The 27,663-nt window shown below is 43.2% G+C and overlaps 1 protein-coding gene across 7 annotated transcripts; it reads left to right on the top strand.

Annotated features, from left to right (window-relative positions):
* LOC109506899 (ATP-binding cassette sub-family D member 1-like) lies at positions 1 to 27,342 on the top strand. 7 transcript variants are annotated; one of them, XM_019855918.1, is made up of 13 exons: positions 70 to 448; positions 527 to 572; positions 6,036 to 6,180; positions 6,251 to 6,330; positions 10,102 to 10,259; positions 10,382 to 10,569; positions 10,644 to 10,818; positions 10,895 to 11,085; positions 11,159 to 11,339; positions 11,411 to 11,553; positions 11,633 to 11,771; positions 24,936 to 25,030; positions 27,165 to 27,342. In XM_019855918.1, the coding sequence occupies exons 3-13, from the start codon at positions 6,052 to 6,054 to the stop codon at positions 27,321 to 27,323; spliced, it is 1,638 nt and encodes a 545-aa protein (XP_019711477.1). In that variant the 5' UTR covers positions 70 to 448; positions 527 to 572; positions 6,036 to 6,051; the 3' UTR covers positions 27,324 to 27,342. The 7 variants fall into 7 exon arrangements, with proteins under 7 accessions (XP_019711471.1, XP_019711477.1, XP_019711474.1 ...); XM_019855915.1 differs by having other exon boundaries at positions 5,990 to 6,180; XM_019855913.1 differs by having other exon boundaries at positions 5,950 to 6,180.
* Positions 27,343 to 27,663: the final 321 nt, after the last annotated feature.

Here is a 27,663-nt window from a genome sequence, read left to right as displayed (position 1 = left end):
AAGGGTGCAGCAAGAATGGACGCATGTGGTCCGCTGTCGAGACGAACCCGCCCCCAAAGGTAAACCTCACTTTGTGGTGCCATTGACGTCATGTGAAATGGTCGATCGGCTTCAGGGAGTGTTGCGAATATTTTCATTGTAATTCACACTTTTAGATGTGCTTCGTGCGTGTGTGCAAAGGATCAGATGAAGGGGACAGAACCGGAAACCGGGAGCTATTACATGTTCAGATTACTCCAGAGTTACTCTTCAGTTGGCTTTAGGATCTCCGCCCGACTTTTTCCGAAACAACTCGAGCTCTTTGCCGCGGAACCAGCACATAGGTGCCGCTGACGGAACTGTTCGTTGGAAAACAACATTTCTACAAGTTCGTACTTGATCGAAACGTAGCTGCAGCAACTCGATGCGTGTTGGGAACCGGCCCCTGCGCTCTCAGCTCAAGCTAATGGTGATTCCTCAACAACAACAACAATTGAGTTGGTTTTATTTAAAGGCCATTAAGACAGGATTTCCTCGTTGTGTTTAGGATGCAAGAAGACAAACAAGGAACCAGGAAGATAGGAGCTTTTACCGTAAGTGAACTTTGACGCAAAAGCACTTTCTCGATCGCATCGTCAGCTGATGATTGTCGTCGTCATTCTTCAATAACAACACGTCTGTTACACAAGTGTGAATGTTGACCTCAAAGTAGTTTCACCGTGTCGCCAGTCACCGCCATGTTGAAAGTCGAAGCGTTGTTTTATTCCAGAGCTTAGTGTTTGAAGACAGCGCTCAAACTATTTACATGTACTACCTAAAGAACAGTAGTTAGCCATCAAAGTACCAACATAATGACCGACAAACATACTGTAGTGTAGTGGGCCCATATGTTCAGCAAACATGACGGATCCACTGAACAAGCTGCCGTCGAAACAATGTTGCTTCTATGTAATTATGGATCTAAAAAAAACTAAAAAGTAACTTGTAAAATGGAAATGTAATACATTTGCACTTGTAGCAAAAATAACTTGTCGATGTAGACAATATTTTACATAATATTGATATTTTATCAAAAATATTGTATGTATTATATTTAAAACAATTGTTCTAGTTGTACCAAATACAACTTGTAGGTGTGGAAAATAATTGTGTCGCTTTAGCACAACGTGTATTTGTGGGGGAAAAATATTTTGACCTGTAGAAATGACAACTTGTTATCAAAGAAGTTGTTACTATGAGTCACTAGTGCTCTTGGTCTTGCTGTACGGACACGTGATTTTTTTTTTCCCCAAAACACCTCACAAAAACAGATTTGTCCTTTGGCACGTAGTTAATCTGTAGTCTTTAACTTCGAAGTGAGTGCTGGGTGCAATGCAGGGCCATTTCGAGCAGTCAAGTGAGAAGGATATCGGCGGGCTGAAGTCCTACCTTATTGGTTCATTGGTTCATTTGGATGCCCGTCAACGTGAACGCGCACGGAGGAAGATGTCAGAATCAGAATCATCTTTATTGGCCAAGTATGTAGAACACACAAGGAATTTGTCTCCGGTTGTACAGGCTACACTAGTATCATCAATAACAAGCAACTATGATAAACAAGGACATGACAAATAAGTATGGAAAGACATTCCGTAATGTAAGGGTACCATTGTGCGATAGTACCACCCAGTGACAGCTGTGAGACAATGTGCAAAGTATCAAGCAGAGCTAAAGTGATCAGTGGTAGAATACAATACTATAACATTTGTGCAGTTGGTGCAGATAATCATTGCACCATTTTAAAGTGACCATTAGTAGTATTTGTAGAAAGGGTTTCGGTGTGCAATTGTACAGATGTCCTTGATCGCTTTAAAGAGTCTGGTGCTGTGGAATATAGATCAGTGACCATGGTTCAAGTAAGTACAGAGCTGGAGCTATATTGATTATTGCGGTAATGCTGTTCCACAGGGGTGTGTCAGATGAAATACCTCTTTGTTTGGAGCTGCAAAGTAATGTTATGCTCTATTTCCCACATTTGTTCTTTGAAAAATACAATACCTTGTGCGCTGGTCACCTCTATGAGTACTCAGCATTTGGCTAAAGAGCTAGTCAGCATAAATGTAATAGACTGTTGGACCTGTGCACAGGTCTTTCCCCGTCATTGTTGGTACGGCGTACAAAGCACCTCTTGCTCTGTAAATTGCGGCTATAGTACACATAGATTAAAAATGTACAGTACTCAGAATGCTTTATTATTATGGATCAGTTTGTTTTTTGAGACTTAAATGTGTGTGCTTGTCTCCAATGTTGAGTTAAAAAAAATTCTTAGCAATAATTAAAATCTGACATACTGTACTCAAAAAGACAGCGTATCTACAAGAAATTGTTTTACAGTAAGTATGACATTCATGGCATCATCAGCACATTTCTTAACTTAATAATGCTAACAAATCCTTATTAGGGCCTGAACAGCAAGTGCTGCAAGGTCCCTATTGTTTTAGTATAAATTATTAGCATTATTCAGGCCTGAGCAGTGACCACTGTGAGGCCCCTATTGTTTTGTAGAAATTATTATGATTATGATACTATGATGTTGTTCGTCTCTGTGTGATCTGCGATTGGCTGGCAACCGGTTCAAGCACATGTAGCACCCTGAGACATACAAAAAATTCCATTGCAGCCATAGTCTAAAATAAACAGGAAGTGAGCTCTGAATTTTTGAATGTCCAATTTTTGCCCATTTTTGCACAATTACACGGGTCATACTTTTGCACCCTTGTCCTAGAGCGGGGGTCGGCAACCCGCGGCTAAAGAGCCGCATGCGGCTCTTAAGCGCCAGCCTAGTGGCTCCCTGGAGCTTTTTCAAAAACGTTTGAAAATTGAAAAAGATGGGGGAGGGAAATATATTTTTTGTTTGAATATGGTTTCGGTAAGAGGACGAACATGACACGTACATTCTTAACGTTTTCCAATGCTGTAAAAAATGTGTCAAATAAATATTGAATTTCAAAATTTCTGTCAATGAAGATTTGCGTCATAGCCTGCGAGACACGTTTCTATTAGCAGGGAAGGATGCAAGGCTGATGGCTGTTGTAAAAAAAACAAACCTGCATTTAATGTACAATTCGCTGAGGGTACTGGCAAAGAATTGGAATCTGGAGGGCCGAGAGAAGCATTTTTAAACAGTACACGTGAGCTACGATAGTTAACACGCTGCAAAGTGTGACCCATCATACTTCGTTCATCTTAGTGCCGGTTCTGGCTGTTGCTTATTATTGCATGCATGTGTAAGTGTGTGCGTGTGCGGTAATGGGTCGATTGCGGGAGGTTGGTTGATTGAAAAGTATATCTTTGGTCAAAAAAGGTTGTGCACCCCTGCTCTCCAGATGCACTGCACGGAGAAAAAAAACCTTTTAATCATGAAGGCTCATTGTGTATCTGTAGCCAACTTAGTCAGATTGTAGGGTAATATTGCTTCTATTGATACATACATGTATTGCCTTCATAACAAGGCTTATATAAGGCTTTTTTTTTTTTTTTTGCGGCCACAGACATTTTTTTTTTTTTGGACCAATATGGCTCTTTCTTACATTTTGGGCTGCCAACCCCTGTCCTTAGAGGCCAAATGACTTCATATTTTGGCTATATCATCTACGACAACAACGGGGAAAGAAATTCATTTTTGAAGTAATATATGATGGGGGCATCAAAATTTGTGTTTAATATTTCTTTTGCCACAAAGCAGGAAATGCTTAATGCTCTTGCATATATAAATAAACACATCCAGAAGACATCGATTTCATAATATTCTGTTATATTTGTAGCTCCACTTCGTGATGACTAGAAATGTCTGATGATTCACCGTGACAATAAAAGCTGCGGTAACTTCGCACTGATGATCCTCTCTTCTTCGAAATTCACACGTTTGATGCTGAAGACATCTAGAAACTTAATTTTCATGGTAGTGGCACTGCCCCCCCCCCCCCGGCTCAAGGAAATATATGTTTTGTACTTTGATATTTTTTCTCCTAGCAGGTTAAACAGGTACACCTCATATTTGCTCAGAAGAGTACATAGACCTCCATGATGTTAAAACACGAAGTTTGAGAATTTTCACAACACGCCTTTGCCATGGCAATGCCCTCTTTGCCAAGAAAACAAGGCTGATTTCTAGGGAATAAACATGCCTGAAACTCAAGAAACTTTTGCACACAGGCTGAGCAATGAATGAATTTCTGAGACTTGGAACACACATCACGCTTGGCCAAATACTATTTTGTGAGTTCATTCATCCAGCCATCCACGCATTTATCGGAAATGGATGTACAGTACTTGAAACAATAGTAATTAAGCCTATACTACAAAAGTGGTAAAAACACACATTAAGGCAATGATAAAGCTTTTGGCCAATCACAATATACCATCGTAATGAAAAGTACACGTAGGCTCTATTTCATAAGAAAATAATACAATAACAGCTGCATTAAGTCCGACTGAGCATGAGCAGGTCAGCAGCAGTAAGACCCAATACCGCTCAGCAATTGCACTTAAATGGTAGAGGGTGGAGCTACATTCTCAGGTAGATTACATTTCCACTTCTGTCAAAGATCCTGGTTGAAACTTTAGACCTTGAGTCAAAAAAATTATATGAAAACAATAAAAAGCTAAGTCATGGAATTGTTTTTATTTAGAATAATTTTATACAATGAAAACATGAAAAAAAGCATGTGTAAATGTACTTACATCATGAATATGGAACCTTATATCAATGTCCATATTAAGGCCATGGTTTTACGTCCATATGTCAACCTATTTTGGTGGTCACATGGATGTAGAAAAATTATCCTTGACCATCTGACGCGATATGGACATGTAGAGGTCAACTAGAGGCCAGATGTTTAGGGTGTTGGCTTTAAATCTAAAAAGTGAGGTTGAATATCAACACTGCACTTAAATACAAGAAAATAAAAAACTGTATTTACGTCGCGATCTAAATAAATTATATTACATTTAAGTAAAAAAAAAAAAATTTCTGAAGTAATGCTTTGAAAAAGTTAAATAAAAGTACAGTACTTGCTTGTTCAACAAAACTGAACAGTACATAACAAGTGGACTACTGGATTAAAAAAAAAAAAGTACATGTCATGTTTCTGTTCAATTTGTGACCAACAGGTGGCATTGGAGGGCTTCTTCTCCAGCGTCACAACTGTTGGTCATCATGTCATTAGCTCTTTTCTTTTAAAAGGACTGCCAAGCAGACCACTCGGCGTAGGATCGTGTACTACTGTCATGGTTTTTTGTTGTTGTTGTTGTTATTTTATGAAATTGGGGTTTTCCAGGACTTCGTTTTTCCAGTATTCCCTTGTTAGTGTTTTTGTCAATATATTTTGTTCAGAACACTCTGCTTCTCCTGCCTCCCTACTTTTTTGGTCCTCTACCATCACGCACCATCACAAAACATGACAAATCCGCTGGAACATTATACATTATACTGGAACATCAAAACTGTGACTAAATAGAAGAAGATAATAAAACTGTACTAAACGATTTAAATGCATTGCTTATAACTTATACATTGTATAAAGATTTACGTTGAAAAACAGTTTGGAAAGGTTTAATGTGACTCTGTTGTGCTAAAACTTTTAATACTGTACTGAATAAAAATACTGTGCTGGATTAGAAAAAAAGTTTTAGCCACTCAATGTTTATTTAAATGAGCGGTTTTGAGAATCATTTGAAAAGGAAATCTTATCAATATGAAACCATCAATATGGCTGAGAAGTCCTGATCATGTGTTCAAAAACTATCACAGCGACACCCATACACCATGCAAATATATTCCATGGTTGCTGTAAAAAGAATAAGGGGCAATTTGATGGGATGCATTTTGAGTTTTATGGTCTTCATGACATCAAGCAGGAATGGACATTTCTCAGCACTGACCAAACTTGTAAACAAAAATGACCTTGTTATCATTTGACTCTCATGAAGGTGTCATGACGTTGTGGTCTTCTCTTTGCTGACTGCAAAGTCCCCCGATAGCCCGCTGCAGTAAACTGTCTTCTCATTGGTGGAAGGCGGCTGTCCACCAACATGCAGCTGACCTATCAGAAGCTGCTCGCTCAGGCGAGGCGGCGTTTGCGACCCCGACGCCTGGCGGTGGCTCTGCTAACAGCCTACGCCATCAAAAAGCTGTTGCCGTATGTCCGTAGGCGGAACCAGGTGAGACACAGACATGTGTGTGCAGTCACACTCACACACATTAGTTCATTTGCGTATGGTTATTCTCCAGGGCGGGGCTAAACTTCCTGTTGGCACGGTGAATGACTCCACCACTGCAAATGTGGACAAACTGAAGGGGAGCGACAACAGGTGTGCATTTCATGTTACATTTGCCTCATTTTACTGTAAATGCGTTACACTATTATTAAAGGGTGTATATCATGCAAAATCAATTTATTTTTTATTTTTTAGTGATGTTGAAATGCTAATTCCTCACAAAAAAACCCACAGTGTGTCTTCCTCTCCATTCACCCATCTCTAAACATTCCTGCTCATTTCTGCTTTCGAGAACCAGCTCCGCCAAATCCAAGAAAACGATTGGGTCCTCAATCTTCTAAATAGCATATTGAGGAGCCACCCCCAACTAAACACATGGCTACTTTCTAAAGCAGCCAGCGGTACGCCCGACAAGCATACAGTGGGAAGAACAAGTACTGTATTTGATACACTGCTGATTTTTGAAGTTTTCCCACGTACAAGCAGGTGGAGGTCTGTAATTCATATCAAAGGCACTCTTCAACTATGAGGGACAGAATCAAAAACAAAAATCCAGAAAATCACAGTCGATGATTTTGAATTTATTAATTTGCATTTTATTGCATAACACAAGTATTTGATTGCCTATCAACCGGTGAGAATTTAGGCTCCCACAGACCTGTTAGTTCTTTAAGAAGCCCTCCTGTTCTCCATTCATTACCTGTATTAACTTCACCTGTTCAAACCCGTCACCTGCATAAAACACACCTGTGCACACTCTAATCAAACAAACCCCAACCTCTCTACAATGGCCAAGACCAATTTCTAGAGACTATTGTCCAATTTCGATGAGCTTGTGCAAATTGTAGCCTAAGTTTCCTGTTCTTAGCTGAAAGGATTGGCACCCGGCGTGGTCTTCTGCTGCTGTAGCCCATCTGCCTCAAAGTTCAACAAACTGTGCGTTCAGAGATGCTCTTCTGCATACCTTGGTTGTAACGGGTGGTTATTTGAGTCACTGTAGCCTTTCTATCAGCTCGAACCAGTCTGACCATTCTCCTCTGACCTATGGCATCAGCAAGGCATTTACGCCCACAGAACTGCCGCTCACTGGATATTTTTACTTTTTCGGACCATTCTCTGTAAACCCTAGAGATGGTTGTGTGTGAAAATCCCAGTAGATCAGCAGTTTCTGAAATACTCAGACCAGCCCTTCGTGTAGTTGTCCTAATTCTAGTCACATCCAGCTATTGGCACAAAGCCCGGATACACTGGCAAACATTTTTTGTGACAGTGCCAGCATGGATGTCCATGAATGTCTCTTGTGCGCCGACATTACTGTGTGTGTGTGTGTGTGTGTGTGTGTGTGTGTGTGTGTGTGTGTGTGTGTGTGTGTGTGTTTGTATATGTGTGTATTTAAATATATACACACACACACACAGACACACACACACACACACACACACACACACACAGTAATCACTCATTTTTCACAATTAAGTGTTACCGGACTCCCCCGTGAAAAGTAAAAAAACGTCCGTAGAGAATATTGACCTTTTGATACCAGGTATCCTGCATTTCACTGTTAGAAGTTTACTGATCGATGGCTGGCGGGAGCCGCTTCAATGGAATGGAATAAGCTGACGGCCTACAAGAAGGTGTCGGGCGGCTGATCAACACTCAGTCATGTGTTGACCGAACTCAATTTCAAAGCATATGCGGTGTTGGCATTGATTCACAAAACGGAAAAGACAGACGGTAATTGAAGCGACCTGGAAAATTGATTGATCAAGAATTAGGCAGATTGAAGCCACGTAGAGTCACATGCTAAAAGATGTTCAAGGCTGTTAGAAATTGTAGACGGCCTGTTCCCAATACAATTGTTTTCTGGACTTTCTCCTGGATGGGAAAACACGGACACGAGGATCCTGATATCATTCCCCCTACACTACCCGAGCCTGTGACTGATTATAGCCCCGTTCACACGGCAACGTTTGGACCGACGCAGCGCCGAAACAGATCCAGTCGAGCATTCACACGTGCACATTTGCTCCGTCGTAGCTCCACTAAAGAGCTTATACCGGACCAAATTTGATCCACCTCAGGGAGGTGGTTTAAAAATTTGTTCCAGAGCAAATGCTCGTTTGCGACGCTACGCCGAAACAAATGTGCACGTGTGAACGCAGCTGGATTAAATTTGCTCCAGAGCAAATGCTCGCTTGCGCGGGAGTGGCCTCGCTACGCTCGCTACCAGATGCACGGAATCCGAGCCCGGTCGACAGTGACGAGGGGGCCAGCGACACAGACGAAGCCCGGCCGTGCATCCCCGTTCCCGGTAAAAGTGTCGGCAATTTAAGCGGTGAAGACAGCGCTCACGATCAAGAAGAGAATCGAGAAAGCAGTGACGTCAGCCGAGCCCGATTTGCAGGCCCGAGCCCGAAGCAAACCCGACATTTCATATTTTATTTGTGAGTATTTTTGGGAGAAAAAAAACACAAGATTTCTTACGGTGAAAATAATCTACATATTTTTATGAACATGATCAATGCATTTGCACAACGAAATAACGCTGAAATACAGAATAAGAGGCCAGACAAAGAGAAATCTCGATGTGCATTTGCTTGATTACGCAGAGAAATCCTGCGGCTTACTAGGCTTTAAATAGAATAATTCAAGTGAAATAAATAGGTAAAGATATCTGAAATTATTTCTATAGGATTGTTTAAACGGAATTAACATACGTGCGCACTGGTCTGGCCGGCCGCGCTCCTGTTTAGCAGTTAAATAGCAATTAAATTACAGCGCATTCTCTGTTTTATCCAAATTGTTTGTTTTAAAACAAGTATTCCTTAGTTTAGTATCCGCACATTGTTTTAGTATATATTTTTTAAAACATATTGTGGCAGTCATAAGGAGCACACACGATTGACTGTAAACACGTCTTTATTCCACAACTGCCGACAAGTGGATCTATTCTGAACAAGGACAGAATAGTGTCCTCCATAATATTTATTAAAAGAAAAATAAATAAAAGTCCGCGAGAGAGAAGCCCGACCCGAACCCTTTTTACTTTCGCATTCCTGTCGTTTTGGTCCGCAGCAGAAACTGCACGTGTGACCGCAAGTGGAGCTTCTCCGACGCTGCGCCGGAGCTGTCACGCTCAGCGGCTTTGCACGTGTGACCGCTCCACAAAATTTGCTCCGGTATAAAATATATTGCAACAAAATATTTCGGTGCAGCGTCGGACCAAATGCGTGCCGTGTGAACAGGGCTAATGTCTTGCTTGGCCTTGCAGCTGCACGCGCAATGTCAACATCTTTGTTGGATTCCTATTCACTCCACCCCTCCCCGACAGCACAACTGTAGAGACTTGAGCACATCTATTGTGTTCTGTCCGTTTCACATATTGTGACGCTCCCCCCGCCCCCCTGCCCACCCTGTTCATGACATGTTAAGTCTCGAGAATTGTTGTAGTGTCTTTTTAAATGTACTCTACATGTGCTGAGGTTTTTTTCTCTGATTCAAACCATCCTTCCATTTAAGGAGAATGGTTGGAGTATGTTGTTTTTTTTTTCCCTCCTCGTCCCGACTGTTTTCCTGACACACCTAAGATTTCGGGGCGCTGAACAGCGACCCGCCAGGCTTCTCGTTCTGTCTCCCCCATGTTGGTATTTGCCGTTTTGTTTATCTTCCTCTGAATGGGGTGTAACTGGGAAATAAATTCCTTGTGTGGTTCTTGCATACTGGCCAATAAATCTGATGCTGATTCTGATTTCAATCCTTCATTAACCTCATTTTTTTTGTGTGTGTACACGTGTGTGTGTGTGTGTGTGTGTGTGTGTGTGTGTGTGTGTGTGTGTGTGTGTGTGTGTGTGTGTGTGTGTGTAGATCTCCATCAATGAACAGGGAGTTCATTGTGCGACTTGCTCGGCTATTGAAGTTGTTATTTCCACGGTTACTGTGTCCTGAGGTGGCTGTGCTCGTCCTGCATTCGCTCACTCTCATATCCAGAACCTTCTTGTCCATCTATGTCGCCACTCTGGATGGTCAGTGTGTGCTAGCGTAGTTGAGCCATAAACATCCTCTGTGTATAGGAAGCGTAGCTTCATTCAATCCTAACAAGACACTGATGATTTAATTTAGCCCCACCCTTTGCCACTATGTGCAGGCATAATCGTCAAAAGCATCGTGAAGAAGGACCCGCATGCCTTCTTATTGCAGCTCCTCAAGTGGCTCCTTGTAGCTGTTCCTGCAACTTTCATCAACAGCGCCATCAGGTTCCTGGAAGGTCAACTGACCCTTCGCTTCCGGAGTCGGCTGGTCAACCACGCATACCAACTTTACTTTAGCAACCAGGTAGCATCTTGCTGGTCACAAATTACGAAGGGGCAGGACGATGTCACATCATCTGGTCTGTGCTGTGTGTCAAGACGTACTACCGAGTCAGCAACATGGACGCCCGACTGTCGAATCCGGACCAGTCTCTGACGGAAGACATCGTCATGTTCTGCGCCTCGGTGGCCCACCTTTACTCCAACCTGACCAAGCCCATTCTGGACGTGGCCGTCACTGGCTACACACTTCTGCGCACCGCTCACTCCAAAGGTGGGCTGCTGCCATGGGTGTTGTTGTTTTGTGGAAGCAGAAGCAGTGACGGACACTGCGGTTGTCTCTCGTGCAGGAGCCAATACCACCTGGCCCTCAGTTATTGCTGGCCTTGTAGTGGTACTCACAGCCAAAGTGCTGCGCTCGTGTTCACCTCACTTTGGGAAGCTGGTCGCTGAGGAAGCGCGGCGCAAGGGTGACCTGAGGCACATGCACTCACGCATCATTGCCAACTCTGAAGAGATTGCCTTCTATGGAGGACACCAGGTCATAATTGCCCTATTCTAGACAGAACCCTCTTCACGCGTGCCACTCATGTGTGCTGATTTTTGATTTGTAGTTAGAGATGGCCCAGCTGCAGAAGAGCTACAAGGCATTGTCCCATCAGATCCACCACATCCTGGTCAAGCGTCTGTGGTATGTCATGCTGGAACAGTTCCTAATGAAGTACATGTGGAGCGCCTCAGGCCTACTCATGGTCGCCGTACCCATCGTCACTGCCACTGGATACGCCGAACATGGTAAGCACAAGTGTGAACGTACCTTGGCTGTTGGTTAGGCTGCGCCACTTCTAACCCTGTCATGCTATCAGACTCTGATGAGGTGAAGCAAGCAGCCATGGTGATGAAGGAGGAGGAGCTCGTGAGTGAAAGGACGCAAGCTTTCACCACTGCCAGAAACTTGCTTAATGCTGGGGCTGATGCCGTGGAAAGGATTATGAGCTCCTACAAGGAGGTTCTCGACCTTCGGCCTTTCGAGCCACACCAACGACATTTAAAAATGAGCTTGCTAACACCTGGATCTTCGTGTCTAGGTCACAGAGCTGGCTGGCTACACTGCTCGTGTCTCAGAGATGTTGGATGTCTTTGAGGACGTCAAAGAAGGAATCTACCAGCGCTCCTCAGAGAGAGACCAAGCGGGCCACAGAGTCTGTAACCATCTGGAGAAGCGAGGTAGAGATAGCTTTATATAACTAGAGATATAGAAAGGGTTCCGTCAGTCGTCATCTTTACCTGTGGGTAAAAAACAAAAACAAAAAAGGACGTTTCGCTTCTCTCACACAAGCTTCGTCAGCAGTAGACAACTCTGAAGTCTCCGTGAAGACTCCGGGAAATTGCTCTGCGCTAAAAAGCTGAGCGTGGCCTATTTGAGGACTGGGTGGGGATGGTTAGTCACGCCCCTATGGTGAAGAGGCCCATTGATTTCTAAATTCCCTATCGTTGGGTCTTGATTAGGCCTATTGTTTGGGCTAGGGCTGAATAGCTACTTTCAGTTAGCCTGATCAGCATGTCTATGTCCCTTGGTGGTCAACAAGTTATTGTAAATAGGAGACAGGTTAAATCTGATACCTCCTTCACGGTTCAGAGAGGGTGAAAATTTTTTAACAAAAATCGCTTCCTTTACTCCCCTTGGAGATGGTTTGAAATGATGCGCATATGAATTTTGGAGACAATTGGCCACCGTTTTTCGGACACTAGTTGAATAGAATGTGACAAAGCAAGCCAGGAAACTATCAGAATACTTGCCTCCTTCCTTCTGGCTGATTTTGAAGAAAGGAGTCCCTGCCCATGAATAATGGGCATCATTAATATGTCCGGAATATAGTCAGAAAAAACGGATTAAATCAATCCTGTGTTTATCAGGAGGGGGAGTTTTAGTGCTGAAATAATGTTTACATACAGACCTATGACACCGAAGTGCCAAAGTTCAGCCCAATCATCAAGGGTCCCTTGAGGAAACACCCGCATCTGTTGGCCAAGAAAATGACATTGACGTCAAGGCCCTCCTCGGCCCACGTTGTCAAACCAGGATGGAAGAGGTTGTAAGGAACAGTGCTATTGTCACCACACAGGCCTCCAAAAAGTGTAATTGTAAAATGACTACCCAGGGTTGCACCGGGCAAATGTAACAACCCAAGACCTACAAAAAAGTCTCTTGGAGCCATATGCCAAACCTAACAGGAAGTCTGCCGTTTTTAATTTTTTTTACATTTTGGCCCATTTTAAACTCATTAGAGATCACAATTTAAAATAACCCTCGAGATTTTATCCATTTGTCTTTAAACTGTGGGTGTTTCATCCTCAGATGTTAGGTGACCAGGAAAAGCAATGCTTTTTATTTTAACAGCAAATCCGCCCTTTTTAATTCACTTCAGAATTCTGCATCATTTTTTGATTGTCTTTATTTCAAAGAGGTATGTAAAGTAAGATTCAAATTACAATGGAAATAAAAATATATATTTTTTTCCTATCAGTCAATCTAGGAAGAAAATGAAAAGAACAATATATATATAAGTATATATACAAATATAGCAAAGGCAAAGAACACCATCACGTGCTCGAATGGGGGTAGAAAGAAAAATAAATGTATCCTTCCCCTTACATAAGATCCTACATTTCATATTATTGAGTACAGTAATCATTAAAAAAAAAACAACAACAACAACAACAAACTATGATTACTTCATGATACAACATTTTCTAAATAGATAGATAATTATGATGATATATGAATAGTACAATTATACAAATAATTCTAAATAGCTACTGGACATATAACACAGGGGTACCTCGACTTCGAAATCAATTGGTTCTGGAAGAAATTTCTTAACTGGAACATTTGCCAGTAGAAATACATTTTCCATGTGAATGCCCTAATCCAGGGGTCCCCAACCTTTTTTACCCCACGACTCGGTTTATATCAGACAATATTTTCAGGGACCGGCATTTAAGGTGTGGCGAAAATAATACAACAAAATAATATGGTATGAGCTGCATGAAAACTGTGGTGTTTTCGAAATATAATAATAAACACAAGTAGCGTCTAATCTGGCCACAACACTCTGATCGCAATGGTAATGTTTAATGTCTTTAAAATACGATACAACGCAAATTCAAAGTGCATGAAAATGACGACTCACCACAGCACCGCGCTTGATTTTCTGCAACCAGACGGTCCCATCTCGGGGTAATAGAAGACAATGACACCTCAAGTGTGTGGTTTATGTCCAGTCTACTTCGTAATTTTGTTTTAGTCGCCGTTGCTGCAGAAAACCCCCGCCTCACACAGGTAGGATGTCGGAAATAGCAACAGCGCTATTGTGGCCATCTCAGAGTATTCAGCCATAACTTTAATCCAGTTGTCTCGAACGTACTTTTAAGGCCCGCTGTCATTTGCGATCTCCAGCAGTTTTTTTACTCATTTTGTGAGCTCCGGCGTTTTGTTTTTAGCGTAATCGATCACGTGACTGAGAAGCGTGGCTTGACGTGTGTCAAGCGTGACGCAGACGGTTGTAACGGAGAATCCGGTAATTTTTCAAAATAAAACATCTTTCGTATTCCAAAATAAATAAAACGGAATTAAGGCAAGTTCTGTCTGTGCGGCCCGGTACCAAATGCCCTGTGGACCGGTAACGGTCCGCGGACCGGCGGTTAGGGACCCCTGCCCTAATCCATTCCAAGCCCTTGCAAAATTCAGACATAAATGTTTTCTTAAGCACAAAAATGCATCAAAATATGTAACAAATAAATGTTGCAATTAGATTCTTGCACAATAAATGAGAGTTGTGCACAATGTGATAAACAAAGAATAGAGTTGCCTGGCGTTTTGTCACAAACCAATCCAAGGATGTTTGTTTTTGTCTGCTTTCAACAGTCCTTTGAAAATGTTCAAGGCAAACATGAGCAGAGTGAGTGATCGCCCGACTGGTGAACAGTTTTTCTTGGTGATTGACATTTACGTAAAACTATCGGAATGCCTTATGGCTCAAGGGGCGAATGACGAGGACGTTGCATAGACACAGATATATCTAGTCGATTTATCTATCTTCACATAGAGACACATACCGTAGAGGTCCCTTGTAGCCAAAGGGATGCCAGGATGATGCTCGGTAGTAGCCAATGGCAGAGAAGCTTTGAGTATGTTGCGTTCAGGAAACTCGGAGGTGCGAGTAGCAGCCCATACTGTATTTTTACCTTTCACAACTTGAAATTTCTTTCGTAATTAGAGGCAGTATTTTCCTGTTGAGGCAGTTCGTAACTTGAACATTTCGTATCAAGAGCCGTTTGTAAGTAGAGGTACCACTGTATTCTAATTTATAAATATTATTTGACTTGATCAGTATCATTACAGGTGTCTTGTTATAGTGCAACAATAAGACATTGCTTTTGAGACAATATTATATAAAGAGATAGAGATACAGTACAATGTACACATGTCCATGTTACAAAGGTTAATCTAAATTTCTATACTTTGTCAAGATAATGTCTTCATACTTGATTTTAAACTGCCTTATGTAAAGGCTTTTCTGTACACCTACTCATAACTTGTACGTACGTGAATCGTAAAATTTTGTTGTCCCTTAATTCAGGGGTGCCCAACCTTTTTTGACTAAAGATCTACTTTTCAAGGAATCAACCTTCCATGATCGCCTCGTTACCGTACTTAGTAGAGTGCATGGGATGCACTTTTGCAATGTGTTAAGTGCAGGAACATCACTATGGTAGCTCGTGTGTACCGTTTTAAAATGCTCCAGATTCTTTTTTTTTTGCCAGTGAATTGCAGATGTTGAGTGAGAATAACAATAAAGTTTGAGTGAGACTAAAAAAAACAAAAACAGCAACAAAAAAAACATGGCAACAGCTCTGATGGCAAGCTGCAATTGCAGACTGCTGACTGCGAACAACTTCGGGTGATGCAGGTTACGTCCCACCGTAGGTTCAAGATGGCATTTTTATTTTATTTATTTTTTTGTGAAAGTGAAACTGAACAGTATGCTTTGGGTGTCGTGTACACAAACACAGTATTATAATAATAAAACGCACACGAACACACAAACACGAACACACTCTTGTTTTGTTCCCCCTACACTCATTGCGACCGACTTGGGACCAGTGCGTGGAACACCGGTCGACCGCAATAGACTGGTTGGGCACCCTTGGCTTAACGGATAGCTCCCCTTCCTATTAGTAAACAGTGTCTGTATATTTTCTGACAATAAATTATTTCTAGCTTTCTAGATTATTAAGAGTTTTGAATTCAATTATTTATTCATCTTCCGAACTGCTTGATCCTCACTAGGGTCGCGGGGGGTGCTGGAGCCTATCCCAGCTGTCTTCGGGCAGTAGGCAGGGGACACCTTAAATCAGTTGCCAGCCAATCGCAGGGCACACAGAGATGAACAACCATCCACGCTCACATTCACACCTAGGGACAATTTAGAGTGTTCAATCAGCCTGCCATGCATGTTTTTGGAATGTGGGAGGAAACCGGAGTACCCGGAGAAAACCCACGCAGGCCCGGGGAGAACATGCAAACTCCACACAGGGAGGTCGGAGCTGGAATTCAACCCGGTACCTCTGCACTGTGAAGTCGACGTGCTAACCACTGGACTACCGGGCCGCCTGAATTCAATTAAATTGAGGGATTTAATAATTTTAGACTAGGAATAATTTATTTAACTTTTTTTTTTTTTTTAAGTGTCATTTTGTATTGGTCTGATCAATATTAATCAATGACAGTTGTTTATGTCGAGAGCTAGATCTACAATGATCAGTGCGGCAATAATGTCCCAGAGGAGTGTGCAAAATTGCAAAGAGCCACGATAGATTTGAGTCACTTTAGGGAGTCAATGGCGAGAGGGAAGAAGCTGGTTTTTATGTGCATGGTTCGATCGCGCTTACCTGAAGGGAGTAGCTAGAAGAGGTGTTGGGCAGGGTGTGCGCGGTCCAGTAGGATTGTCTGTCCCCTTGTCTTGGTTCTTGGGGCATGCAAGTCCTCAAGAGTGGGTAGGGCAGTACCAATGATTTTTTCCGCAGTCCTAACTGTCTGGTGCAGTCGGATTCTGTCCTTTTTTGTGGCTGCCGCAAATCACACTGTGATGGGAGAACGCAGGACTGATTCAACGACTGTTGTGTAGAACTGTCTCAGCACCTCCTGTGGAGTCCGTGCTTGCTCAGCAGCCTCAGGAAGTACATCCTCCACTGGGCCTTCTTCAGGATGGAGTTAATGTCAACCTCCCACTTCATGTCTCGAGGGACTGTGATGTCCAGAAACTTGAAGGTCTCAACGATTGACACAGGGCAGTTGGATAATGTGTGCGTGTGTGTGGAGGGGTGGGGTGGGGCTGGCAGATGTGGCGTAGGAAGTTTACTGAAGCCCACAATCATCTCTACAGTCTTGATCATTGTGTTGGCTGCACCAGACCACAAGCTGCTCCTCCACCTCTTGTAGGTATGCAGACTCATCGCTGTCTTTGATGCGGCAGATGACTGTGGTGTCATATGTGAACTTTATGAGTTTGATGCTGGGGAGATTGAGGCTCAACTCTCAACTCAACTCAACTGTATTTATAGAGCACTTTCAAACAGCCATCGCTGCATACAAAGTGCTGTACATGGAGCAACTAACATATATAACAGTAAAGCAAGAAATCGGTAACAAAGACGGTAGAAAGCACCAAACAGCAAAACCAAGAACAAATCTGAGTCATGCTGAGTCAAAAGCCAAAGAATACAAGTGGAGAGAGGGTGCATCCTTAAGGAGGCCTGAGTGCTGATGGTGCGTGTTGAATATGATGTGCTTCCCAGCCTCACCTTCTTTGTCCTGCCCGTCAGGAAGCTGAGGATCCACTGGCAGATCATTGGGGACACACTGAGCTGGACGAGCTTGGAGGTGAGGAGTTCCGGGATGATGTTGTCAAATGCAGAGCTGAAGTCCATAAACAGGATACTGTGCCTTCAAGGTGCTCCAGGATGTAATGCAACCCCATGTTGACTGTGTCATCCACTGACCTGTTGGCTCGGTAGGCAAACTGCAGGGGGTGCTGCAGGGGTCCGGTGATGTTCTTTAGGTAGTCACGCACAAGGCGTTCGAAGGACTTCATAACCACAAACGTCAGCGCGACAGGACTATAATCGTTCAGTTCCAAATTTGTAAATTTGTTTGGGACTGGGATAATGGTGGACCGTTTGAAGCAGGATGTGACCTCACACAGCTCCAGGCATCTGTTGTAGATCTGTGTGAAGAGCCAGCTGGTCAGCGCAGACTTTAAGACAGGAAGGAAACACCACATCGGGCCCAGCAGCCTTCTTGAACTTCGGCTGCTTGAAGAGCGGTCTCACGGCCTGTTCAGCAGGGTAGGGAATGGGGTCTGGGGTGTGAATGAGTTAGTTTCTGGAGGGCATGGGCAAGTGTGGGATATTGAGGCGTCCTTTTAAAATCTGATCTTTAGACAAACATGTTGATATCGTCAGTCAGTCCCGTATTGTTCACTGTTTGGACGATGGTGTCCTGTAGTTTGTCACTGCTTTCAGGCCATTCCACACAGATGCAGAGTCGCTAGCAGAAAACTGTTTTTTTCAGCCTCTCTGCATAGCTTCTCTTTGCGATGTTAATTTCCTTTGTCTTTTGGTTTGGGGCGTGTTTGTACAGTGCCCTATCGCCACTTCTAAAGGTGGCCTCTTTTCTAAGTGTTTGGCAGTGAACCATGGCTTGTTATTGCTGCAGGAGTAGAAGGTCAGTGTTGGTACACACGTCCTCACAGAAACTGAAGTATTATGTTACAGTGTCTGTGTATTCTTCCAGTTGAAGCCAGTTGAAGTTTCAAAGACGCCCCAGTCGATGTAGTCCAAGCGTTCTTGTAGTGCCAGCTTTGCCTCAATGGTCCACCTCTTAACAGTCTTGACAACTTGTTTTACACATTCGAGTCTGTGCCTGTATGTAGGGATTAAGTGTATTAAACAGTGATCAGAAAAGCCCAGTGCTCTGCATGGGCAATATATTGGTATGCATCTTTAAGTGTCATTTAGCAATGGTCCAGAGTGTTGCCTTCTCTGGTAAACAATCAATGTGCTGCTTACATCTGGAATGTTCATGGTTAAGTCGTACTCTATTAAAATCACCCAAAATTATAAGGGGTGACTCTGGGTGTTTTAGCTCGAGTTTGTTTAATTGGTCATCCAACGTTTGTAGCGCTGTGTTCGCGTTAGCTTGTGGTGGGCTGTAAACAGCCGTGAGTAGAATGGCTTACAGTTTAGAAACAGCGACTCCAAGTCCGAGCTGCAGTGTGTGTTGAGCTCCGTGACATCAGTGCACCATTCTTCGTTAATACAGAAGCATTTTCCACCACCTTTTGGTTTCCCTGATAGTTACTCAGTCCATAAAACAGAGTTTAAAATCAGCCACGATATCCACCTCACCCACTGAGTCCTTTGAACATATCACCTTCAAATTCCCTGGTCCCTCACCACTGGTCATTGCTGTCATTTACCGTCCCCCGAATTTCAACCCATCATTTTTCTCAGACCTCTCCGATTTTCTCACACAGCTCTCACCGATCTCACCTTTCACTCTGCTCCTTGGCAACTTTAACTTCCACATCGACAACACCAACTGCACACATGCCTCTGAATTTCTTGACCTTTTGGACTGCCTTAACTTCACTCAACATGTCAACTTCCCCACCCACACCCACGGCCACACTCTGGACTTGGTCAGTTCTACCGGTCTCACCATCGAAAAACTCTCGAGCACCAACCTCAACAAAACCTCAACATTTCCGATCACCTGGCTATCACTCTGGACCTCCACCTCCCTACCCCCATTCCCAAGGAAAAGCGCACCATATCATTCAGAAACCTCAAATCCATCTCCCCAACTGACCTTTCTACCTCTGTCCTCAACCACCTGTCCATATTACCTCCTCCACTGTCCCATGACCCCAACTACTACAACAGCACTCTCTCCTCCTGTCTCAATCAACTCGCCCCCATCAAAACTAAATCTGTCTCCTTCACTCGCTAAGCCCTCTGGTACACCCCGGAACTCCGCAAACTTAAAACCCGAAAATGCCAGCTCGAAAGACTAAATAAAAAATCCGGTTTAACTGTTCATCTCCTCGCCTACACGATCACCTTCAGTTATACAAGACCGCACTCAACTCCAGCCGTTCCGCCTACTACTCCAACCTTATCTACACCGACTCCAACAACCAAAAGGCTCTCTTCCCTATTGTCAACAAACTCCTCGAACCCAGCGACAATATTTCAACCTCTTTTACCGTCGACAAATGCAATTCATTCCTATCCTACTTTCAATCCAAAATCGACATCCTCTACAGTTCACTCACCACTTCACCCGTCCCCCCCTCCCTTCTTACCAGCATCCATCACTCCAACTACTCCACCTTTCTCTGAATTCACACCTGTCTCCATAGCCGAACTCACCAACATCATCTCAACAATGAATTCCTCCACCTGCACACTGGATCCCATCCCATCTTCCTTCGTCAAGCACTGCTTTCCCACCGTCTCCCATCTCTTCATGAACATTGTCAACTCCTCCCTCAACTTTTCCTATGTCCCCTCCTCGCTCAAACTTGCTGCTGTAACCCCCATCACCAAAAAAACAGACTCAACCCTGACATCATGAGCAACTTTCGACCCTTCTCCAACCTCCCCTTTCTGTCCAAAGTCATAGAACTTGCCGTCGCATCTCAAATTAAAACCTACTTAGACAATAACCAATTCTTCGAACAATTTCAATCTGGATTCCGCAAACAACACAGCACTGAGACAGGCCTCCTCAAAATCACCAATGACTCCTGCCTACTCTCCGACCTTCTTCACCAGTACACTCCTTCCCGCAACCTCCGCTCCTCAAACACAAACCTTCTCTCCATCCCCGTGACCAAGCTCAAAACCTGGTGGGACCGAGCCTTCTCCATCGCCGCCCCCACCCTCTGGAACGCTCTACCACAACACATCCGCAACTGTACTGACCTCGAATTCTTCAAATCATCTCTTAAAACTCACCTGTTCCGCTTTTAACACCTTTTAATCTCTTTTACCCATTTTTGCATTGTTTTGTTCATCTAAATGTGTTTTTTTTGTAAATCATGTATGCTTGGCTTGAAGTGTACAATTTTATCCTGTGTTTTAAGCTCTTGTAAAGTTTTCTTTGAGTATGATGAAAAGCGCTTTCAAAATAAATGTATTATTATTATTATTATTAATATTATTACTACTTGTCGCAGTCCGCTTGGTTGCTGAGCCAGGTTTTGGTGAAGCAGAGCGCAGCGGAACGTGCAAAGGTTGGTTCCTTATGAGAAGAAGTTCATCTATCTTGTTTGGCAGGGAACATACCGTATTTTCACAACTATAAGGCGCCATTAAAAGTCTTAAATTTTCTCCAAAATGGACAGGACGCCTTATAATGCGGTGCGTGTTATGTATGCGCCGAGTTCCAAAACCGGACTGAGAGCACCTCTGGCCGACACGCTGTTTATATAGAGAAAAGGTGGACGTGAGTGACAACAGGCATGCGGAAGTTGGCCAATGAGTGAAGGGTGGGCGTGTAAGAGGACGCTAAAGGCACGTCCCGAGCAGGTGCCAGTCGCCAATGAGTGAAGGGTGGGTGTGTAGAGGACGCTAAAGGCACGCCCCTAGCAGGTACCAGTCGCCAATGAGTGAAGGGTAGGCGCGTAAGAGGACGCTAAAGGCACACCCCGAGCAGGTACCAGTCGCGTGAGTACATAGTAAAATGGATAAATAAAGTACAACCGAACTCAGTTTTGCTTCCGTTGCCTTTTTAAAAACGTGTTTTTAGCGTGTGTCCGTATGTCTTAGCTGCAACCGCATGCTTTAAGCTAACATACCTGGTATGTTTTAGCGTGAATGCATGCTCCCGAATGCTTCAAGCTAACGTGTTTTTAGCGTGCCTGCATGCATGCCGTGTGTTTAAGCTGGCGTATGTTTTACCATGCCTGGCTGCGCCCAATAATACAGTGTGTTTTGTGTATGTGTCAAATACAGAAATAGCACCCATTACTGAGACTGCGCCCAACAATACGGTGCGCCGAATGGTCGTGAAAATACGGTAGATTAGCAAGATGGATCGATGGGTGTGGGGTTCCAAATCCACGCTGGCGTGGCTTGACTAGCACGGCGGCTCGTTTCCCACTTCTCCTCCGGCGGCATCGCTATTCTCCGTACACTGCAGCTGCCCCACCAGTTATTATCTATGAAAAACCTTGTGGGTTTGTTTGTGTTTGTGTTGTCTCTCGTGATATATAAAATAAAGGAGACGAGGCGTGCTGGATAGAACTCGTGGGACTCTTTACTGCCAAACTTGTGCTCTGCAACCTAACTGGTAGGTTGGAACGAATGCGGCGACCCATCAGCATTTGAGCTGGTGACAGCCCATTTTGTAGAGGTGCACTCCGGTATATCAGCAGATTCTTTTGAAAGTTATCTCTGTCTTGTGATTTTTTCATCATAGTTTTAATCGTTTTTACAGAGGACTCCGCCAAGCCGTTGGACCTTGGATACATGGGGCTTGACGTGGAGTGATGGAAACCCCATTCTTTGGCAAAGTGAGCAAACTCGTGGCTGGTAAACTGAGGTCCATTGTCTGAAAACAGTTCACATGGGACACCATGTCTGGGGAAAACTGCCTTAAGATAGCTGATGATTGCCTTGCTTGATGTTGACTGCAGAGCACCAACTTCCGGATAGTTGGAAAAGTAATCGGTGACTACTATGTAGCTCTTTCCATCAAGGTCAAACAGATCAGTTCCTACCTTGTGGTAAGGTCTGTGGGGTACTGGATGGTTCATCAGCGGCTCTGCTTGTTGTTTTGGCCTGTAGATGCGACACAGTTCACATGCTGCTGTTGTCTGGCTAATATCTTGGTTGATTCTTGGCCAATACATCACTTCTCTCGCCCTACGTTTACACTTGACTTCTCCGAGGTGACCTTCATGTATCTTCTGGAGCATTTGTTTGCGTAGTGAGGATGGAATTACAAATTTGCTTCCTTTCAGTACAAGGTCATCCACCACCGTAAGCTATGCTCTGCAATTCCAATAATATTGTATTTTCTCGGGACAATTCTTCTTGTTGTCCGGCCACCCTTTTAGTATCGTGCTCTTGAGTTCTTTCATGGTGTTATCTGCGATTGTCTCTTTCCGTATCTGTTCTGTTCTGTCCGCAGTCACAGGCAAAGATGACACGACCATGTCCACATATGCCTGTATTTTTGTGCTTTTCTCACTGTCTGCATGTTCTTCTTTGTCTACTGCTCGAGACAAGGTGTCGGCGACGTACATGTATTTACCTGGTGTGTATATCATGTGCACGTCGTACTTTTGTAGCCTGATTAGCATACGCTGTATGCGTACCGGACAGTCATTCAAGGGTTTGTTCATGATGGACACTAAGGGTTTATGATCAGTTTCCACTTCAAACCTCTGACCGTAGACATACTGATGGAAACGCTCACATGCATACAAACTCGCCAACAGCTCTTTCTCAATCTGCGCATACCTGGACTCGGCGCTTGTCAAGGCTCTCGATGCATACGCGACAGGTGACCACTTGTTAGGTTGCAGAGTACAAGTTTGGAAGTAAAGAGTCCCACGAGTTCTATCCAGCACGCCTCGTCTCCTTTATTTTATATATCACGAGAGACAACACAGTGTTGGCGAAAAAAGTCAGTGTACACTCCCGAATGCTTCGTCAGTCTTCTCTTCAGTCAGCGGCGTAGGGTCGCGAAAAACAAAGGAAAATGACAAAAACAAGGATAATACCAGGGAGCGCGTAACTGAGGCGGCCACCCGTGTTTGTAATGATTTGCTGTCACAAGAAAAGCTGCTGTTACTTCACCCAGATGATCCTATCCTCTCAAAATGATTTACAGTCCAGGTTGAAGACATCTAACAAATGTATTTTTCATCATTGTCCGAGCTTTACTTACTCACTAAAGGACATACAGGCCTGTCCCAAAAAATAAATAAAAATCCATGTTCGAGGTTTATGGGACCCTTTCAATGTTTCAGGACCCCAACATGCTAGTACCTTAAAGTGGCCTGAGCTGCGAGGGCCCCTCATCGCTGCTTGCAGCTCTAGTCTGCATATTAACCATTATGTTTATGGTATTCTGTTAAATCTTGGTGAAATTTCTCAATTCAATAATATTTTGTAAAACAATTCCTAATGTTTTTTTGTCATTTATGCCAAACAAAGAGTCAGGCACAGACAGAGATCGCTGGAGAGAGCATAACGTCATGTCATGGACTTTTATTATTTCCAGTTTGTCTAAGGCGCACTCGATATGTTATATATTTTTTATTTATTGAATGTTTGAGTCAATGAGATTCCATCCATCGTGTTCCATGATGGATGAGCCATTATTGTGGACATTAATACGAGGCGTAGTTCATTACCGAGCTAGATACAGTACTTGCTGCGACTGCGTATGACGTAATAAGTAGTACGTTTTCGACGTCGCTGACACGACAACGTCAAAGAATATTTGATGGTCCTAAAATAGCGGTGACAAACTAATTCAGCATTGATGGAAGCAAGGTCAAAATAATGATGATGGAGTGACAGACTGACAGTTTTGGTCTGTCGTAATAATGACAGACTGTATATGACTAATGCATGGCATGGCTGCTGACAACATTCAAATGACTGACCGGCAAAATTTATTTACATGCCCACCTCTGCCAATTTCTGGAATTAACAATAACTTCGGCGGCCTGGTGGCCGAGTGGTTAGCGCGTCGACCTCACAGTGTAGAGGTTGTGGGTTCGAACCTGGCTCCGGCCTTCCTGTGTGGAGTTTGCATGCTCTCCTGTGGGTTTTCTCTGGGTACTCCGGTTTCCTCTCACATTCCAAAAACATGCATTGCAGTCTGATTGAACACTCTAAATCAGATCATCAGCAAGCTCTGCAGAAGCCTGACATTGAACCTGTTCATTTGAATCAGGTGTGTTGCAACAGGGAGACTTGGAAAACATGCAGTACAGTGGCCCTCCAGGACCTGAGTTTGAGACCCCTGCAATTGTCCCTAGGTGTGACAATAGTGTGAGCGCGGATGCTTGTTCGTCTCTGTGTGCCTTGCGATTGGCTGGCAGCCGGTTTAGGGTGTCCCCCGCCGACTGCCCAAAGACAGCTGGGATAGGCTCCAGCACCCGCGACCCTTGTGAGGATAAAGCGGATCGGAACATGAATGAATGAATAAAAATAACTTCACTTATGCCTTGAAAAGAGGAAGGTTCAAAGAAATATTGATGTCACACCTGAGCTTTGGTTTGTTGTGTCATCCTGCTGCAGGTCAGGTGGTCAGTGTGGATAAGGGTATTCGATGTGAAAACCTGCCCATCATCACCCCGACAGGAGACGTGGTTGTGTCCAGCCTCAACATTCAGGTAACACGACCTCATTCAGTTTAAAGTTGTATCGTTGTTGATCACCAGGTGTCAGTATAACATGTTTTAGGTCACGTCTACTCTGACAGACTGAAGCTCCTTCACATTTAATGGAACGGACAGTGCGTGCGTTATGAATACAGTTCCAAGCATGAAGCAATTGAAATGGAGAAGAAAAAGAAAAAGACAAACATTGTCATCTTTGGCTGACATCTGTGTTTGGTCCTTTCTCTCGCAAAGTGTTTCTAAATAGCCAGAGGTGGGCAATTTACAAAATTTTCCTGCTCTGTCATTCGTCAGCGGTTTGGGTACCCGTCCCTCATCGCGTCAGTCTGTCATTAATTCAAGTTCAACAAAACTATCATTCTGTCAGTCTGTCATGTTATTTTAATTGCGCTTCCATCAAAAACTTTCACTGCTCCGCCAGTCCGTCTATTGACAGTCCGTCACCCTCCTGCCCCCACACATGCTCCAAATTTAAAAAAAAAAAAATTACAGTCCAACAGATGAAAATTAAAAGGGTAAATGGAGTGCACTATTTATCAGTGTATCTTCATCATACAGTGACTGGGTAAAGATCTTGACACACACACACACACACACACACACACACATTTCACACAGCATACACACACATTTCACACAGCATACACTTGTTTGCCAAGCAATTGAATTGTTAAGTACAGCGTGTTGACGGCTGACTGTTGACATTTTAAGGCCTAAAATGCAAAGATACACACATTCTCTCTATATATATATATATATATATATATATATATATATATGTATTTATATAATTTAAAGTTTTGCTTCTCTTAACCAAAATCCTCTGTCACATGGTTGCCAAAGGTACAGTCCTGGTGGATTAAAATGTTTCCTCGTCCTTGTGGAAATCGAAACTATGTTGACATGACAATCAATTTATGCTTTTTCTCAAATGTAGTTGTCATCTTTGTCTTCTTTTTCTGTCAGTTGGTGTTGGGCAAACAACTTCTGGTGCTCTACTGCCACGTTTGAAATGGATATATAGCACTACATTTTCCAAAAATACCAATACAAATACAAACTCACAAACGTTATCTGTAAAAAATCTCTAGAACTCAAAGCTGCTTTCTGATCTCTTATTTAATTAATTACCATATTGTCCGCATTATAAGACACACCGAACAGCATTCAAGTCAAGTCAGTCAAGTCAGCTTTTTTTGTCAAATATGCTCTATGTGTAACATACAGCACAGATGAAATTATTTTCCTCTCTCAACCACAGTGCAAACATGTAGTGCATTGAACACACCCAGCTAAAATTTACATAAAATTACATAAGGTATACATATATAAATGCTGAGTCAAGATGGGTCGACTAATATAGATACTGTAATCAGAATGGAGCATATCTCCCCAATTCAGATCAAAGTACCGTATTTTCCGCAATATATGGCGCACCTAAAAGCATTCCGTTTTCTCAAAAGCCAACAGTGCACTTTAAAATCCGATGCGCTTTATATATGGATCAATAATCTGATTTCTTGGACGTAGTATTTTAAATGTTCTGTAAAACGCTTTGTTATAGCTGCAGCAGTTGTGAAGGCTCGACATAAATAAATCTGTATTGTAATGTATTCTATTCCCTTTAGCGTAGCTTCATCTAGTGGACGCATCACACAATCACCTCCACTATTGGAACTTCTATTCAATGTGCCTTGTAATCCGTTGTGCACTATATATGAAAACTGATTTAAAATAGGCCATTCATTGAAGGTCCGCCTTTTACTCTGAAACGCTTTATCGTGCGGAAAATACGGGACATCTTTCTGTCATTTGTGAAATGGTGTCTGTCATTGACAGACTGAGGGGTCTGTCAGTACATGACCTGGTTCGTGACGTTTATGACAACGTACTAAAATCCATCTCTATCAGTTTTTAATTTTTTTTTTTTTTTAGTTTTTTTGTCAGTCGTCATTTGTCAGAACATCGGGTCACTGACGGACCATCTGTCATTACTGACAGAATGCCCACCTCTGCAAATAGCACAGATCACCTGACTTGCTATTATTTTTTATTTTACTGTCTAGTCCGATTATTATGATGTGATGGACAGAACAGTTGTGTTGATTTGCTGACTGTGTGTTGTCAGGTGGACGAGGGCATGGATGTGTTGATCACGGGACCTAACGGATGCGGCAAAAGTTCTTTGTTCAGGATTCTCAGCGGGCTGTGGCCAGTTTATGGAGGTGTTCTTTCACGACCAGAACCAGAACACATGTTCTACATACCACAGAGGTATGCGCACTAGCACTTCTTGTGTGCGTATTACTCCTAATAATACAGTGAACCCTTAGCTTCTTTGTACAATGCAAAGACAGGTAAATAGTAATGCACATTTAATATGTGTAATCTAATGTAATGGCTCTTAAGCAGGGGTTCTGTGTAAAAGGAGTTCTAAATTAACTGCTGAATGAGGAAGGTGTCCAGGGGTGGCCAACCAGTCAGGGACGAAGAGCCAATTCTTTTACTGTGTAACTGCAAAGAGCCACATCATACACATACATAAACATCACGCCATCCCTTCCTCTCACACACACACACACACACACACACACACACACACACACACACACACACACACACACAGA

This window comes from Hippocampus comes, unplaced genomic scaffold, assembly GCF_001891065.2.
Source record: "Hippocampus comes isolate QL1 unplaced genomic scaffold, H_comes_QL1_v1.1 scaffold816, whole genome shotgun sequence".
Taxonomy (NCBI): domain Eukaryota; kingdom Metazoa; phylum Chordata; class Actinopteri; order Syngnathiformes; family Syngnathidae; genus Hippocampus; species Hippocampus comes.
The sequence above is the reverse complement of the archived record's forward strand: the minus strand, read 5'-3'. Positions and strand labels throughout refer to the sequence as shown.

Bases quoted from the DNA above. Each gene is read 5' to 3' on its own strand.
- LOC109506899 (XM_019855912.1), top strand. From the start codon at position 16: ATGGACGCATGTGGTCCGCTGTCGAGACGAACCCGCCCCCAAAG. The intron at 6,331-10,101 runs GTGTGCATTTCA...GTGTGTGTGTAG, and splicing joins CTGAAGGGGAGCGACAACAG to ATCTCCATCAATGAACAGGG. The intron at 10,260-10,381 runs GTCAGTGTGTGC...CACTATGTGCAG, and splicing joins CTATGTCGCCACTCTGGATG to GCATAATCGTCAAAAGCATC.